At 40.2% G+C, this 15,326-nt stretch overlaps 2 protein-coding genes across 2 annotated transcripts; one reads left to right on the top strand and one right to left on the bottom strand.

The window, feature by feature from the left end:
- Positions 1 to 479: 479 nt before the first annotated feature.
- On the bottom strand, positions 480 to 7,915 carry phf6 (PHD finger protein 6). Its single transcript, XM_010770089.1, has 11 exons — positions 7,794 to 7,915; positions 5,261 to 5,422; positions 4,723 to 4,824; positions 3,698 to 3,831; positions 3,548 to 3,594; positions 3,036 to 3,196; positions 2,808 to 2,951; positions 2,608 to 2,712; positions 2,388 to 2,521; positions 1,682 to 1,811; positions 480 to 1,292 (listed from the first exon to the last, which is right to left on the bottom strand). Exons 2-10 carry the CDS (start codon positions 5,390 to 5,392, stop codon positions 1,682 to 1,684), a joined length of 1,089 nt encoding a protein of 362 aa, XP_010768391.1. The 5' UTR covers positions 5,393 to 5,422; positions 7,794 to 7,915; the 3' UTR covers positions 480 to 1,292.
- A 1,594-nt stretch (positions 7,916 to 9,509) lies between these two features.
- cab39l1 (calcium binding protein 39, like 1) lies at positions 9,510 to 13,523 on the top strand. The gene is made up of 8 exons (XM_010770094.1): positions 9,510 to 9,847; positions 10,397 to 10,544; positions 10,622 to 10,786; positions 10,980 to 11,098; positions 12,359 to 12,527; positions 12,616 to 12,675; positions 12,758 to 12,823; positions 13,344 to 13,523. Exons 2-8 carry the CDS (start codon positions 10,428 to 10,430, stop codon positions 13,521 to 13,523), a joined length of 876 nt encoding a protein of 291 aa, XP_010768396.1. The 5' UTR covers positions 9,510 to 9,847; positions 10,397 to 10,427.
- Positions 13,524 to 15,326: the final 1,803 nt, after the last annotated feature.

Genomic DNA, 15,326 nt, shown 5'->3' on the forward strand with positions numbered 1-15,326 from the left:
ATGTTAACTTCACAATGACTAATAGTGCTTTCAATACCTCCTTATTTTTAAAGACCTGGCTACAGCTCTGCCTATGGGTCATGTTAACTTTCTAAAATTCTATAATAATGTTATTCAGAGACATCTACCTTTTGCCATCAGAGGGCAATCACACTAGTATTACTGTTAGAGTAAGCTGTGTACCAATGCAAGGCAGAAATGAAACAGAGGAGCTACTCTCAGTTCTGAAACATTCAAACTTATTTCAGGTTTTAATATAAGATCTTATAACTTGGACCTAATGATGACTTGTTAGTTCATAAAATGTGTACATCTATATAAAACTAAATGCCCAAAATGATCCATACAACGTACAGGTGTGAATGTAAAGGCCTGACTTGTGAGATTCCTCACTTTTTAACACCGTGTAGCTATGAGTGCTGCTCTGCGTAAGAGGCCGCCTACAGAGACACTGTCCAATGAAAGACTCAATTGACTCATTAAATGTGTAAAATAAAATATTTTCTATTTCCCAACATTCATGGATACATTGGTAGAGATACAAGTAACAGTACATCAAACAAAGTCAAGCCACCTTCTCTAAAGGGCTCTACTTTGCCCTTTTGTGACTAAATAAAAAAAATGCCACCTTGAACAGTGGGAGAATCCAAGGGCATGCTGGCAAAACTTGGACTTGACCGTCTGAAAATCCAGATATTCAAAATGTCTCATGAATGATAACACGGTAGCAAAATATTACATATCAAGAGAAAGGCTAGCATGAAAAGAGTACTCTTTAAGACATGATTACAGAAACAAGCTAATCAAACCGCACCACTTGAAAGAGACGAGTAACAAACAGACTCCTCTTAAAAGTGAGTCCTGTAGAAGCGAAGGAAGAGCAAGAATGCATCGATTTCAGCAAGTGTGTGTGTGTCATGTAATCTGTGGATAAATGGGCAGTGAGTGACAATCAGAAGATCAGTCCATCGGTTCTCATTCACAGAAACAATGCAATGAAATTGAACTAAACATTGGGTCTTGTTGAAAATGGCTCTTCTTTCATGATCTAGCAGCAGTCTGCAGAGTGCCACCAGGCTGTGAAAAGCTCATCCAGTCAACTCTTTACAGGGTTTCACATGAAGGGGACATCTGCACATAGTGTTTGTTTACTGGAAGAAAACATGTGAAGGACTTGCGGGAGCTTGTAGACCACGACTTTGTGAGTAAGCTAAGATCTAGTATAAAAAGATATGTCTTCCTCGTCTTTGAGCTCTTCTGTCTTGTCCCCACATCACGTCCATCCGGCTAACCTGAAAGAATCGAAGCAATGAAATGAAAGGAAATCTGAAAACCCAATCTTTTGGCAATTCCAACAATGATAAAAAAATAAACACAGAAACCTTGTGTTTGATATTTACGGAAGACTATTCGTGCCAATCATAATGAGTAAAACCTTTTCTCTGTAGAGGTTTTGCATGATGAGAATTAAGTTAAAAATATGAAGGGTGACAGAGTTCTGAGATTAAATCAAATATACTAGCATTAGCGAATGTCCTTAACTTGTTTCTCAGGCAAATACAAAATAAAAGTATTCCCCCTCCACTTTACCTGGCCTTAATAGTCTTCCATAGACATTAAACGCAGACATTTTAAATGTTGTAAAAAAATGTATTGTGTGCAACAACCACTAAAAACGTACCTAGTTGCCATTGACTTGCGTTGACGGTGTTCCTCCGTTGTTGTTTTCTGCTCTCTGTCGACTGCGATTCTCTCGTTCTTCATCCTCTTCATCCCTCTCCTCATTGCCACTGTGGTTCTTACAGTATAGTCTTCAAACAAATGCACACACATACAAAGAAGGGCTTGTAAGTCACAAAACACAGTAATAGCCAACATTATCAGTTATTGCAAAAGAGGTGAAATGTGGTCCAGTTAAGGTGTGAAGACGTAGAGTTAAAGGTGCTCTATGGAGTTTCTACCAAGGGTGGCACAATACACATTCCTGCTGCTAGTTTCGGTCCATTGACAAACAGCCGTTGGTGAGTACACATGTAAAATGTAAATGTTTCATAGACAGGCAGGAGGAGGACTTGTAAGTTAGCTTAGAAAATGCACATTCTACAAATGTAAAATAAAATAAAAACAATTTTCGAGAATTTAAAATAAATCCAATATATTTGCATTTTCTGCGAGTAACATAAAATGTGTGTTTACAATAAAACTCTTCTACTTTTAATATCACCCTTTTTCACATTTGTGGTTGGATGAAATACAAATCATTCAAAAGAAGTCTCTGAATGGAATAAATAGCATTGGCTGTGTGATCCATCCTTAATTGGCTCGTGTTGGTTGTAAAGCTAATGCAATATATTTTTAACTGATTTAAAAGCTGTATTTGAGCTCACTTGTAGATGCCACGCGCCATATTTTCAATGTACTTGGCTTTGTCCTGCAGGCCGCAGTGATAGTGGTAGGTCTTCACACACGCTTTAATCTCACACCCAATGGTTGCACCCAACTGAGAGCAGAGTGTGCATTTCTGGAATAGGAACACAATTTTTGTCAGAATGCACGTAGTATTTAAACTATTTCAAAACAAATGAGAAGTAAGACGAATCGTCGCACCATTCTTTTCCCTCTCTTGATTTCCTGGATGACTGTTTTCACTTCAAAGTTTCCAAATTCGGCCCGTGACGAGGTGGTGAGCTGCACTGTCCCCGATGAAAAAAGCTGAAACGGTAATAAATTACTGAGTGTTAGCACTGTACTGTAAATGTAACGGCTTTAAATGTTCTGCAGACATCCCCACACAACAGGAGTCTCACCATGCACCGGTAGTGTGCCGCCACTTTTTTGGAGTTATCGGAGTGAAGCATGCCCCTCGTTTCATTCTCTTCCTCTCCGGCATGACAGAAGCCACAGCGCTGACCGCCGTCTCCCGGGCTGGATCGAAGAGGAGACCTGTCCCGCTGGAAAAACACGTGAAAGCGTTACAAATCAGACACCAAATCACGATCATTTCAAACATTTGACAAACAGGCGTGTTGCCTTACATGGGAGGAACTCTCCTCGTCTGCCACCTGTGAGGAGGTTGAGCGGCTGTCTTCTGATTGGCCACGAGGTCCTACCCTGGATCTGCCCTTCTCAAACCTCCCTCTGCCCCTGCTCTGTGGAGGCGACGCGTCTGATTCGTCGGCCACAGCTTCCTCTTCATCTGATTATGAACAAACAGTCATGATCAGGACAAACTTTTATGTAAAAAGAAGCATACATGCAAAGAACAGGAAAGTAAACCACATCAAGAAGTACAAATACAATGATGAAGGAATGAAGATTGGAGTTGCAATAAAATGGACCCTCACACTGTTCCCTGTTCTGTATTATAGCTGCCTACTTCTTTGGGCACTAGGATGGGTTTGAATGCAGAAACTAAATGTCACTGTGTGTGTTGCTGTGTATGTGTATGTAAGGATTAAAAAGGAATTCCTTCAGAAACAGGCATCAAACTATTAATCCAATCATCCAGGCAGTTTGGTGATGTGACATATGATGAGGCATATTTTACCTTCAATGCCTTCGTGAGAGGCATCCCGGTGTTTGCGACAGTAAACACTGTTATGGAAGAAAAAAAAACCTTTGAATTTAATAGTTGTTACAAAATGTGTTATTGTAGATGTATAGTATGTAAAGAAATATCCACAGCGGGGCTTCTTACAGGTAGATCCCCTGTGAGGGGTTCTCTTTGACCTGGGCTTTGTCCTTCAAAGCGCAGTAGTAGTGGTACGTCCTCCGGCACGTCTTCACGTCACAGCCGATAGTAGCGCCCGCCCGGTGACACGAAGAACACATCTGACGGGGAAAATAATATACTATTCGTTATCAATGGTCAACGATCCAATATCTTCAATGCAAAGGCTAAAACTCATCTTTCAGATGCACTTTTATTGGTTGGTGTCTCCATTTCCTTCTAGCCCAGTGATACAATTGTCAAAATATATTTGAGTTGTTATTGTGAGTTCATAAAAGTGTTACTGTTTATGTTAAGTGGGCATAAGATATTGTCTCATATTGATCGCAGGCAGCTGCATTTATTTCAATGGTGTTGTAGGAGCCTCGAATATCAATATAATATAATATTGTTTCAGATGAAAGTTGGGATTTATACTCATAATTAGTCAATTCTAAAATCAAATTAGAACATTTTAAAATGTATGCAAGACACATTCCCAATATTTACAATTTAACATCTAAAATTACTTCTCAATTCTTTCATTTAAAAAAAACCATATGCAGGCCTTATAAGATGAAACTGCAAAATAAATAGGGAAAATGCCCCATTTTGGATTCAACATTTGGTCAGATTTAGGAATAAGCCAACACGTGTTAAGCCAACAAAAACTTGTAATTCTAGTTCTTTCTTTCTGGATAAAAGCTGATTATCCCCTTTTAAACCTGATGTAATCAACATAAACACTAGAGAGATTTGCTGTAATGCTAGTAGTATCAACACCTCCTCTGTAGTAAACATACTGTTATACCATATACATACAACACATGTAAACGATAAACACACATTGGTTTATCATCATTCATTATTATTAGTTATGTAGAGCAGCTTCTGCATGTTCTTACGTATGTAAAGTGCTTGGATGTGTGGTACTGTTACTAAAAACAAGTAGCCTAATTGATATAAATCTAATGTGTTCTCTCTTCTTCTAAACAGATACAGAGGTTACTTACCAATTTATTTCCCCTCTTGATCTCCCTTTTCACATCATCGAGGGAAAATCCTCCAATGTTTTCGCTGTCTGAGTGAGATGTGACCAGGGCAGAGGAGAAAAGCTGCGTGGGACATTTGAAATAAGTATAAATGTGAACGTTGTACAATATCTGCATCTTCATTTTCATCATGCTACTACTGTTGGACTATTTTCAATATGAAGCGGAAGGGTTAACATAGATGTCATGTCATCATCGATTCTTTTAAACTTATCATAAAAACCTGCATTTGTCAGTTCTATATGCCATATTGTTAAATGGTGTTTTCTCAACTTGGAGGTCATGATCACCAATGGGAGAAGAAACAAATTGGAGCCCTTCGAGATAATGTATAGGATATGAACCATTTATTCCGGCTATATGCTTTTTCTCATTAGGAACTGTGGCGGAAAAACATAAATCCCACAGTTGTTGTGGCTAAAGTTGACAAGGTTCTCAGGTAAACATGACTTATTCTAGCTGAAGGGTGATAGGGTTGAGAGCAGGGATCTCTCCTCACCATGCACTTATGGTGGGCTGCCACCTTCTGGCCGTCAGACAGCAGCAGCTGACCACACTCCTTGTCCCGGTTGGTTCTGCAGAAGGCACATTTAAGGAGCCGTGCTGCCACTCCTTTCCTCTGTCCCGACATGACCGAAGGCTTTCTGGTTGGACCAAGACTCTAATAAATGAAAACAAAAACATCACAAAAAGGTGAAAGGTAAGAGGAGATAAGGATGGAAGGCTGGTATATCCTTACAAATAGATGTTGTTAAAGCAGTTATACAATTAACTTTCCAGCCTTGCCATGTCATCTGGATATATGTCAGGTTCAGATACATTATATACACATTCAGATAAAAGCTAATATGATTTAAATAGGATGACATATTAATTAAAAGTCAACAATTAGTCTTCTAACCAATCAGATGTTTGACAGAAGATGAATTGGCAACTTTTGAGATTATCCGTCAAAATCCTTTTTCATTCAAAAATGGCAGCGAATTCTGTTTTGTAAGTCTAAGATGACCTAATACTCTCATGTCATATTAAAAAGGGATATTTGTAATTAATAGTTCGTTTTTGGCTGACAGAACCAGGCATGTTAAGACATTACCTTGGGGTTTGGGTAACCAGGATTGCATTTTTTATTTTATTTCTGACATTTTATATTAAGATTAATCTAGAAGATAATCAACATATTTGTTAAATTGAAAATAAATTGTTAGTTGCATCACCTACATACAGTTTGTAGATGATGCACAGAGTCCTTAGCAATGAAGATAACGTCTGAATGGTTCAGGTTATGGCCGAATATCAGCATGAAAGCAATGCAAATAAAACACATTCAGGTTGAAGGGTTCATAACGAGGGATACACATATGTAAATCTGCATAAACGTAATGTTAACCAAACAGCCAGCCCAAAGGAAAATGCACTGTGAACAAGTTTGTCCTAAAACTAAATGCAAGTATTGTGAAATCATTTTGGATGGCAGCCTTTAGGAACTCTTTCCCAGAAACAGCTGGAAACGAAACTTTGACCATAGCCCCAAGAAACTCCAACAAAGAGCACCAAAGAAAAGCCCTGCTTCCTACAATAACTCAGGAAGTGTATAAGATATCCTAGCAAAACCTCTGATGGATCACAGCTTGACATTTTCCCAACCTAGTTCAATTAATTCAACTGTGCTAAGGAAAGTTTTTGATGACATGCAATGTACGATAACTAAAATCCACGGAACAAGTTGCTGTTAAAACTGCTGACAAATATCAACATGTTTTGAGATCCTTCGTATGTTTGAGGAGGATAACAACCATATTGTTTAGGCCTATGTTTTGTTGTTAAAGGAGGCAGCTGTGAACAATATCCTCTCAACATAGACTGACAGCCCTCCCATATCAATCAGACTGAACAGGAAATAGGATCAAGGAAATCTGATGTCCAGTTTTGTAGTTTTTTTTTGCAAATGATGAAACATGTTTTGCTATTCCGCAAAGTCTTCTCTTCTAGTTTATCACATCTCATCTGCCCCACATTACATCCATAACATAATATACTTTAAAAATGCAATCAGTGGAAAATATGCAATTTTAGACTGATGTTCCTTTTATGAGTAGTAAAGACAGCTGCATTTGCAGGACATTCACTATTGTATCATTTTCAGCTGCATTTCTATCAAACCTTTATATTATATATAAATAATAATTTCCTTGGAAATTATGCAAGCTTTGTTGCATTTTCATCACAGTATTCTTTAAAATAGAGATCAAACCTCTTTATATGTGCTGCCATTGCAGAGATCGCCTGTTTGATGTTGTTCAAAAATCGCCTCAGGCGCCACATATATGTTAAATATGATAAGAAAAATATGTGCTTAATCCTCTATTGTCCATACGCGAAAATGGGTGTTATTTAAAAATCACAAAAGCAGTGTGCAGCGACGCCTTGATAGAGCCATTACAGCCATGATAGCAGGGCCGGGATTTCACTGCGGCGGAGGCAGCGTTACACACACAACACTGCCGTGTAAATAACACCAAATACCCTTAATTCAACCTCTGTCTCACTAACATGCTTTCATTTCATTATCCTGCCCTTTATATCCATACTGTGTTCGATTTGTCACCAGAACAAGTGAAAAATAAAAAGCGGCTAACATTTCTCCTACAAAAGTTTTGAATTAAAGGGGGTGTGTGTCTCTTTCTCCAACAAACCAGCTATAACAGAAAACTAATTTCACTATGAACATCTCAACGCCCCAAAATCTCTCACAAGGCCTTTTTCTTGTAGGAAAATAAGGTCGGTGGTAGGAAAATATGACTCTTCCTACATTGTATTGTTGTTGAAATGCTAAAAACAGCGTTTATTTCCCTTTAAATTTGGGAAATGATCATGAGGGTTCGCAAACCGTTTCGAAGTAAAGAGCGCCATACGTGATGTGTCCCCGTGAAAGAGAGCAGCTTGTTCACCAGCAATACGGCCTGAAACCACAATAGGCCGTACAACACAGCGGGTATCTGAAACACGCTGACACACAGCTCACATCTTACCTGCTAATATAATTATTATGGCGCTGAGGAGGTGGAAAAGATGGGAAAGTGTTCCGAGAAGTGACTGTGTTTCTTCCCGTCCTTCAGAAGTGATCGTTGGCTTTTTCGCACTAGTAGCATCAAGCTAGCTGCTGTGCTCAAGGCAGCTGGACACTTCCGGGTCTGGCTTTCAAAAATAAAAGTCGCGTCCACGAATGTTTGTTAAAATGTTTCAAACGTGAAAATTATGCAGGAGGTCTGAGTATGTAGGATGCAAAAGTGCTTTACAAAAATACCTCCTGGAAATCCTGAAGCATCAATATCCCAAAGATGGGCCGCACTTTATTCAGATTTAAATATGTTTAAGTTAATTGTTTCTTTTTAAAATTGTATTCACACAGCATAATAAACATGTTATGAATATACAGACCATTTCTGGGAATTAAAGCACTGGCAAACAAATGTCATGCAATGTAGGCCTACATCAATATAGTTGTTTCCTTTTTAGGGTAGCCTATATGATTAGTGCAATGCCTATTGTTTGATTTTGTATGATTGGAAAATAGATAATCGAAGATAAGTTTTCACCCTTAACATGTTAAATCCAGACAAGGACTAGTCAAATGAACACATCATTCAAAAAAAACATTGCTATTATGCAATTGTGAAATGGATACTGTTTTATTATGGTAGCTAGAGAAGAGCAATAAGCAGAAGATCTACGCATCTGAAAGATGTGATTTAAACCATGAATGCAGTTCACTAAAACCAATAAACAACAGCGTATTTCACAAAATGTTGCCATCAATAGCATAAAAGTATTTTACAGATGTACAAATTGTGCTGCATGTTGGTGCTTTTTATCAAGATAGTCAACAATAAAACCAGAATGTCAGCAGCGCTATATGGCCAGATCAAAAGCTTGACTGCTCCAAGTGAAAAAAATGGTTGTCCTCCATAAAGTCTTGTAGTTGTATGATGACCAAAGAGTCTTCTCCAGACAGACTGTACAGTAAAGAAAGGACAACCATCACCTCTGTGTAATGGAACCTGAGCAGTAATTGCTAAATACCATCAACTACATGTTACACAGAGGTGGATCTGTAATGATTTTGGAATGAAATGGGAGCCACAAAGAGCAACACTGTTCAACAATGTGCATCACTTAAGGCTAGGAACTTGTTTATATTAAATGTTAAATTGAATTAGATTCAATTAAATGTAATCAAATGTCCCGTTTAATGCGTGTTAGAGAGGGGTGCATTGCATAAAGAAAAACATGTATGTTATTTAGCAAAGGAGGTGTATTAATTGCATATCCCACAATATGCTGGATTAATGTTGAGAACTTGATGAAGGAAAACTACTACTATTAAATATAACTTTAAATGTTCTCCTATGTTTTACACATATATTCTACGTTGTTTATAAAAGTTATGTTCCAAACACATAAAATGAAAATGGCTGTCTAATCTTAAAGCCTAACAATTCTCAACTACATTTCTGTGCCTTATCTTTTTTGATAATTCGGGTGCACTCGATTACAGTTACAGGGCATTCCGACAAATGAAGCTTCCAGTGTGTTCTTTAATCTGCCCACCCACACGAAATTGAAGAGCCATGATGCAAGCGCACCCAGAGCGGAGAGGGCGTTTCCATGTCCTCACCTCGGGCAAAGTGATTGGCCAATGCGGGTGGCAGTCATTTTGTAAAGCAAAACATACCCGCCCAGTGTCCCCGGGATGAGGAGAGGACGAGAGTTTGAGCAGAAGAGAACAGGGAAATGAAGTTGTCAGACAGGCCAGCCCAGCAACTCTCGCTCCATAACTAGGCAGCTAGCAAGTTAGGTGACAGGCGGTCACGAGTGGAGATTTATATGAAATACAACAGCTATGAAGGTCGTCCGTTTGAACAACTTGTAGCTACAATTGGTACGTATTAGAGAGCTACACCCAGAGACCTCAGATAACGTTCAAAGTAGCGTTACAGTGGACACAAGTGAGGAAAACTTGCTAGCCTGCTAGCTAACCTTTAGCCGCCGAGCCTCCTTCAGCTTCAACACCACAGTTCACTCGGTGAGTCTTGACAGCCTCAGCTGAATATTTCAGCAGTGTGTGATGTGTGTTTCAGGGTGCTCGCTGTCCACGTACTGACGCCAGTCCGCTAGTTTTCTTGCTACAGCTAACTAGGTCACAAGCTAGCTCAACTTTGCTGCTGAACACTGCTGTAACGTTGACATTGTTACCGTCTTATTCCACATTTTATCCTCGTTTCGGTCTAAAAAAGTTGGCATTTTTTTCTGGCATGGTCAATGCTAACTCGTGAAAACTAATACCGAAGGTTAAACATGTCGTAGAAGTGTAATTTTAGCGCTAATCTACCCGCATTATCTTTGAAAACTACTGTAAGGTTAGCAATGTTAGCTAGCTGTGTGTGTCATGTTCTTTAACACTGTAGTTTTACTTATGAGTGCCGAATTTCAGTCAGGCAGTATAACTAATAAACTGTATCGTTGCTTGCTTCAGGTAAGAGTTTTTCAGCCATTTCCTGATCCAAGGAGGTACAGGAAGTTGAATTGCTCTTATAGCATGTCAAAGTAATTTGAAGCACTTTTATTTCCTCAGAGATTTGGGCTTGTAACACCAGCTTTCAGTCATGCCTTTTCCGTTTGGGAAGTCTCAGAAGAGTCCAGCTGATATAGTGAGGAGTTTGAAGGAGAATGTGGCATACATGGAAAAGATGGATGCTGGGGACAGCAAAAAGTGTGAAAAGGTTGGTCTCACATTTGCGTCTATTATTCTTAACACCTTCTGCTAGTCTTAGTCATTAACTGTTTTTTCGTATTAAAGGTTGCAGAGGAGGTGTCAAAAAACCTGGCTTCACTGAAGGAGGTACTGAGTGGAACAGGTGACAAGGAGCCTCAAACTGAAGCGGTGGCTCAGCTTGCTCAAGAGCTGTACAACACCAACCTCCTCATCGCCCTCATTGCAAACCTGCAGAGGATTGATTTTGAGGTGGGGAAAATGTACCTCTTTCTGCGGTGATTTTATGTGTGTTAAAAGTATTGATCCCTCTGTTCAAACACCAAATGGTCAGCAGCGCTCCCACTGCCTGATTTGAACATCGATGCCCAAAGCAAAAAACCATGCTGCATATCATCAGTTAACCGTTCATCTCTCTTAAGTGCTTTCTTTTTTGTTTTTACAGGGGAAGAAGGATGTGGTTCATTTGTTCAGCAATATTGTGAGACGTCAGATTGGAACCCGTACACCCACGGTAGAATACATCTCTACCCAACAACAGATCCTCTTCATGCTTCTGAAAGGGTAAGTTCATCTTTTCAGGCTGCAGGAAGTCACTTTTTGAAACATTTTAATGTGTGTGGCACTGTTACAAAAGCAACATGAACTACTCTTAAACTGTAACCAAATCATTTTTAGGTACTTTAAAAAAAAAAAGCTTTTTTCGTAAGATCACATTTCTTCAACATGCACTGTGATTTCTTTTTTTCTTTTTTTAAACATAACCCAGTATGTGTTTCGACAACTCCCAGAGGAACGAGCGCTAACTTGTTGCCTTCACCTGTGGGTAACGCATGTTGATGAAGAGAGTGATAGTAGTGCTGGTTTTACAGCTCTAAAGAAACTGAGTCATCCTGTCTGGAGAGCAGCATGTGTTACGGCTGCATTGCATTATGGTCCATTGAGTCTGCTGTTTTCGGACACAGATTAGAGTAGGTTTACACATACAAGGAATTTGCTTTGATGTATTACAGCGCATAAATAAACACAATAAAAGGATTGAAGTTGTAAAAAAAAGAGCTAAAATATGCGCAGTTTGTAAGAATTGAATCAAGAGCTGTGCAGGATTTTGAACTTGGTTTTAAATGTCACGTCTCGAAAGAGGAACAAACAGTTTGAGTGATCGGAGATGGACATCTAAACCTGATGTTTAACCTGATGATTCTTCTGCTAGACACTCTTTTTAAAAAATATATTTTGCATGTGAACCGTCTACATTCAAAGACTTTCAAAAGACATCACCATAGGAAATAACACCAACGTTTTTTACTGACAAATGTAATGCCTCATTAAAGGTGGGGGTATGTAATTTATTTCAGAAACACTTTTTGTTATATTCCATGGAATGCTCTTAACATCCCGATAGCAATGAATATCTTAAATGCTTTGACAATAAATACATAAAAAATGTCATCTGTGGAAGCCGTAGTACTGTAAAAACCACGACCAATCATTTTAGCTGGCCCGGCTAAAATAACTGGATGGCCTACCTGCCTGTCAGCCTTCCATCTGTGCACAAACTTATCTCGTGCCCTCATTGGTCATGTGCACGTTCGTGTGTGTTGGAGGAGAGGCTCTGGAAGGAAGTGGCAGGTTTTTCCCGTTTTTTTCCCCCTGTACTTTCAAATTCTAGCGCACTCGAGCTGGTTTCTCCATTCTTACCTACGCCACCTTTAACAGTGTTTAAAGTGTTAAGAGTGACATTTCCAGTGTTTGTTTTACACTGTATTGAATGCTGATGATGTAAATGACTTGCCTTTGGCCTGACACGCATTAACTGTGCAGATATGAGAGTGCAGAAGTGGCTCTGAACTGTGGGATGATGCTGAGAGAGTGCCTGCGTCACGAGCCTCTGGCACGGACGGTGCTCTTCTCTGAAGACTTCTACTGCTTCTTCCGATACGTAGAGCTCTCGACCTTTGACATTGCCTCAGATGCTTTTGCCTCATTTAAGGTGCGCTGCTGTATTTTCTTTCAGTTTGACATATTCCTCATACCAACAGTTCTTATCTTATATCTCACTCTTATCTATTCCCTCTCAGGATCTCCTCACAAGGCACAAGATTATGTGTGCGGATTTCCTGGAGAACAATTATGACAGGGTGAGATTTCTGCAGTGGATTTTGACCTTTTTAAAGGAGAGAATGCCTTTGACGCACCTAATATACCTTTATTTATCTTCAGGTGTTTACAGAATACGAGAAACTGCTGCACTCTGAGAACTACGTCACCAAACGACAGTCTTTGAAGGTAGAACATCCACTGCAGTCAAATGAAAAGCACTGTTTTACTGATATGCTCTCAGTTGATTGTGCATTGACTTTAACAAGTGCTGTGTCTAAATATGCATATGGAACGTGGGAACCTTCAACACTCAATGACTGCCATCTTGGCTACATAACAAAAGTTGCGCAACCAGCCACTGTTGTGGTTGCATTGGTATAGACAGCACTCTACAAATAAAAGTTATACCTGTTTCTTTTTCAGTATTTAATTAACGTACTACCATGCTGGTTTTGAAAAGAAACCCCAGTTGATTTGATTGGGTTGATTGCGTAATCTGTAATGTTTTGCTACCTTGAACAACAATGTTGAGCTAACAGCAGCGATCATCACTTGCGTTGAGGGCACAGCAGCCATATGCGATTTGATTTGAAATACTACATGGTCGAAATTCACACACTGCACAGATGTTCACAGTGTATGACATGCAGTATGCTAAAGGAAGTATCCGCAAAGGTCTTACAATAAATTCCATACTGTTGTTCAGCTCCTTGGGGAACTTCTTCTGGATAGGCACAACTTCACTGTGATGACAAAGTACATCAGTCGGGCGGAGAACCTGAAGCTGATGATGAACCTGCTCAGAGACAACAGCCGAAACATCCAGTTTGAGGCGTTCCACGTGTTCAAGGTAAGCATTGTAGTTTTGGAACTAAAGCTACTTTAGAGCGTAGAGCAATACTTATAACATTTAGGATTACTACTGTATTACACGGTACATTTCTAGCAATAATCTGGTTTTCATCATTAACATCTTTATTAAAGGGACCCTATTATACTCATGTTCAGGTTCATATTATGCTACGTTCAGACCGGACGCGATGCGACGTTTGGGGGGCGGCGCGATTACATGTAAAGTCAATTTAGATACGCAAATTCGCTCCGACGGCGCGCATGAAGCGGTGGACGCGGCGCGATTGAGGCGATTGAACTGTGCCGCGTCAAACGCGAGAATTCAATTTTTTCAACTCGAGCGTCAAATTCACGTGACGCTTTCTCGCGGAAGCCAATCAGAGGTGAAGATCTCAGCCTGCCGTCACTCACGTTCAACCAGAAAACATCAGCCATTAGCTGTTAGCACACAGAGATCACAGCTCCTCATATCTGTTCAGAAACTAGACATAAGTTAAACAAGTACAAACCACATACTGTCTGTGTCATGGCGAAGACAGTCGCNTCTTCATTCATCCCATATTATGACGCTTTTCCATTGCAGGACCTGGCACGGCTTAGTACGGTATGGTTAGGCCTTGATAGGCCAGGCTCAATTTATGCTGCGTTTCCATTACAGTTTAGTAACAGGGGTAGTAACTATAGTAACGCAGTGTAGGCGGAGCGATCGGCTATTCGACGGGTGGAGCGACGTTGTGTAAAACTGCCGTGACGTCATCTTCAATGCGAACCACAAAACCAAAACAGCAGCTGTTAGCTGTTAGCACTCAGAGCTCACAGCTCCTCATATCTGTTCAGAAACTAGACATAAGTTAAACAAGTACAAACCACAGACTGTCTGAGTCATGGCGAATACAGTCGCTGGTTTATTTATGTCTGTAGGCCGTTGTTGTGAGTGTGGACGGAGCATATACAACGTTAGCTTAGCCTGATCGATTCGATCTCCATTCAGAAAACACGCATTTTTAAAAGGTTTNTGAGCATATACAACGTTAGCTTAGCCTGGTCGACCCAATCTCCATTCAGAAAACAAGCATTTTAAAAGGTTTTTCGCCTGCCGTCTTGTCTGCAGACTTGTCAAAGCATTAATTCATGTAGTTTTTACTAACCGGTATCAGTATGTTGTTACTTCGGCATCATTTAGAAACGTGTATTACAATTTAATCACGTTCATTTTGTTGTAGTTGTAGCTCCCGAGACAGCGCGTCTTGTTTGAATGATGCGAGTAAACACAGCTGGCAGCCGCGGTGAAACTCGAGCGACTAGAGCGATGCGATAGGAGCGTTTAGAGCGAAGCGAATATTCGCATCGCGTCCGGTGTGAACGTAACATTATGCTGCGTTCAAAACGGACGCGATGCGATGTTTGGGGGCGGCGCGATTACATGTAAAGTCAATGCAGAGACGCGGACAGACGCAAATTCGCTCCGACGGCGAGCATGAAGCGGTGGACACGGCACGAATCACGCGCGATTGAACTGTGCCACGTCAAACGCGAGAGTTCAATTTTTTCAACTCGAGCGTCAAATTCACGTGATGCGTTCTCGCGGAAGTCAATCAGCGGTGAGGATCTCAGCCTGCCGTCACGGACGTTCAACCAGAAAACATCAGCCATTGGGTTCAGACCGGACGCGATGCGAATATTCGCGTCGCTCTAATCGCTCGAGTTTCACCGCAGCTGCCGGCTGTGTTTACTCGCATCATTCAAACAAGACGCGCTGGCTAGGGGGCTACAACTACAACAAGATGAACATATTTGACCGTGATTTAATTGTAATACACGTTTCAAAATGATGCCG

Source organism: Notothenia coriiceps, unplaced genomic scaffold, assembly GCF_000735185.1.
Source record: "Notothenia coriiceps isolate Sejong01 unplaced genomic scaffold, NC01 NC01_scaffold00008341, whole genome shotgun sequence".
NCBI lineage: Eukaryota > Metazoa > Chordata > Actinopteri > Perciformes > Nototheniidae > Notothenia > Notothenia coriiceps.

Excerpts from the sequence above, each read along its gene's own strand:
- phf6 (XM_010770089.1), bottom strand. The coding sequence starts at position 5,392 with ATGTCGGGACAGAGGAAAGGAGTGGCAGCACGGCTCCTTAAATGTGCC. Across the intron at positions 4,825-5,260 it reads CAGCCCACCATAAGTGCATG|CTTTTCTCCTCTGCCCTGGT; the intron begins GTGAGGAGAGAT and ends TGTCCCACGCAG. Across the intron at positions 2,713-2,807 it reads CGGCACACTACCGGTGCATG|CTTTTTTCATCGGGGACAGT; the intron begins GTGAGACTCCTG and ends TTACCGTTTCAG.
- cab39l1 (XM_010770094.1), top strand. The coding sequence starts at position 10,428 with ATGCCTTTTCCGTTTGGGAAGTCTCAGAAGAGTCCAGCTGATATAGTG. Across the intron at positions 10,545-10,621 it reads ACAGCAAAAAGTGTGAAAAG|GTTGCAGAGGAGGTGTCAAA; the intron begins GTTGGTCTCACA and ends TTCGTATTAAAG. Across the intron at positions 11,099-12,358 it reads CTCTTCATGCTTCTGAAAGG|ATATGAGAGTGCAGAAGTGG; the intron begins GTAAGTTCATCT and ends TTAACTGTGCAG.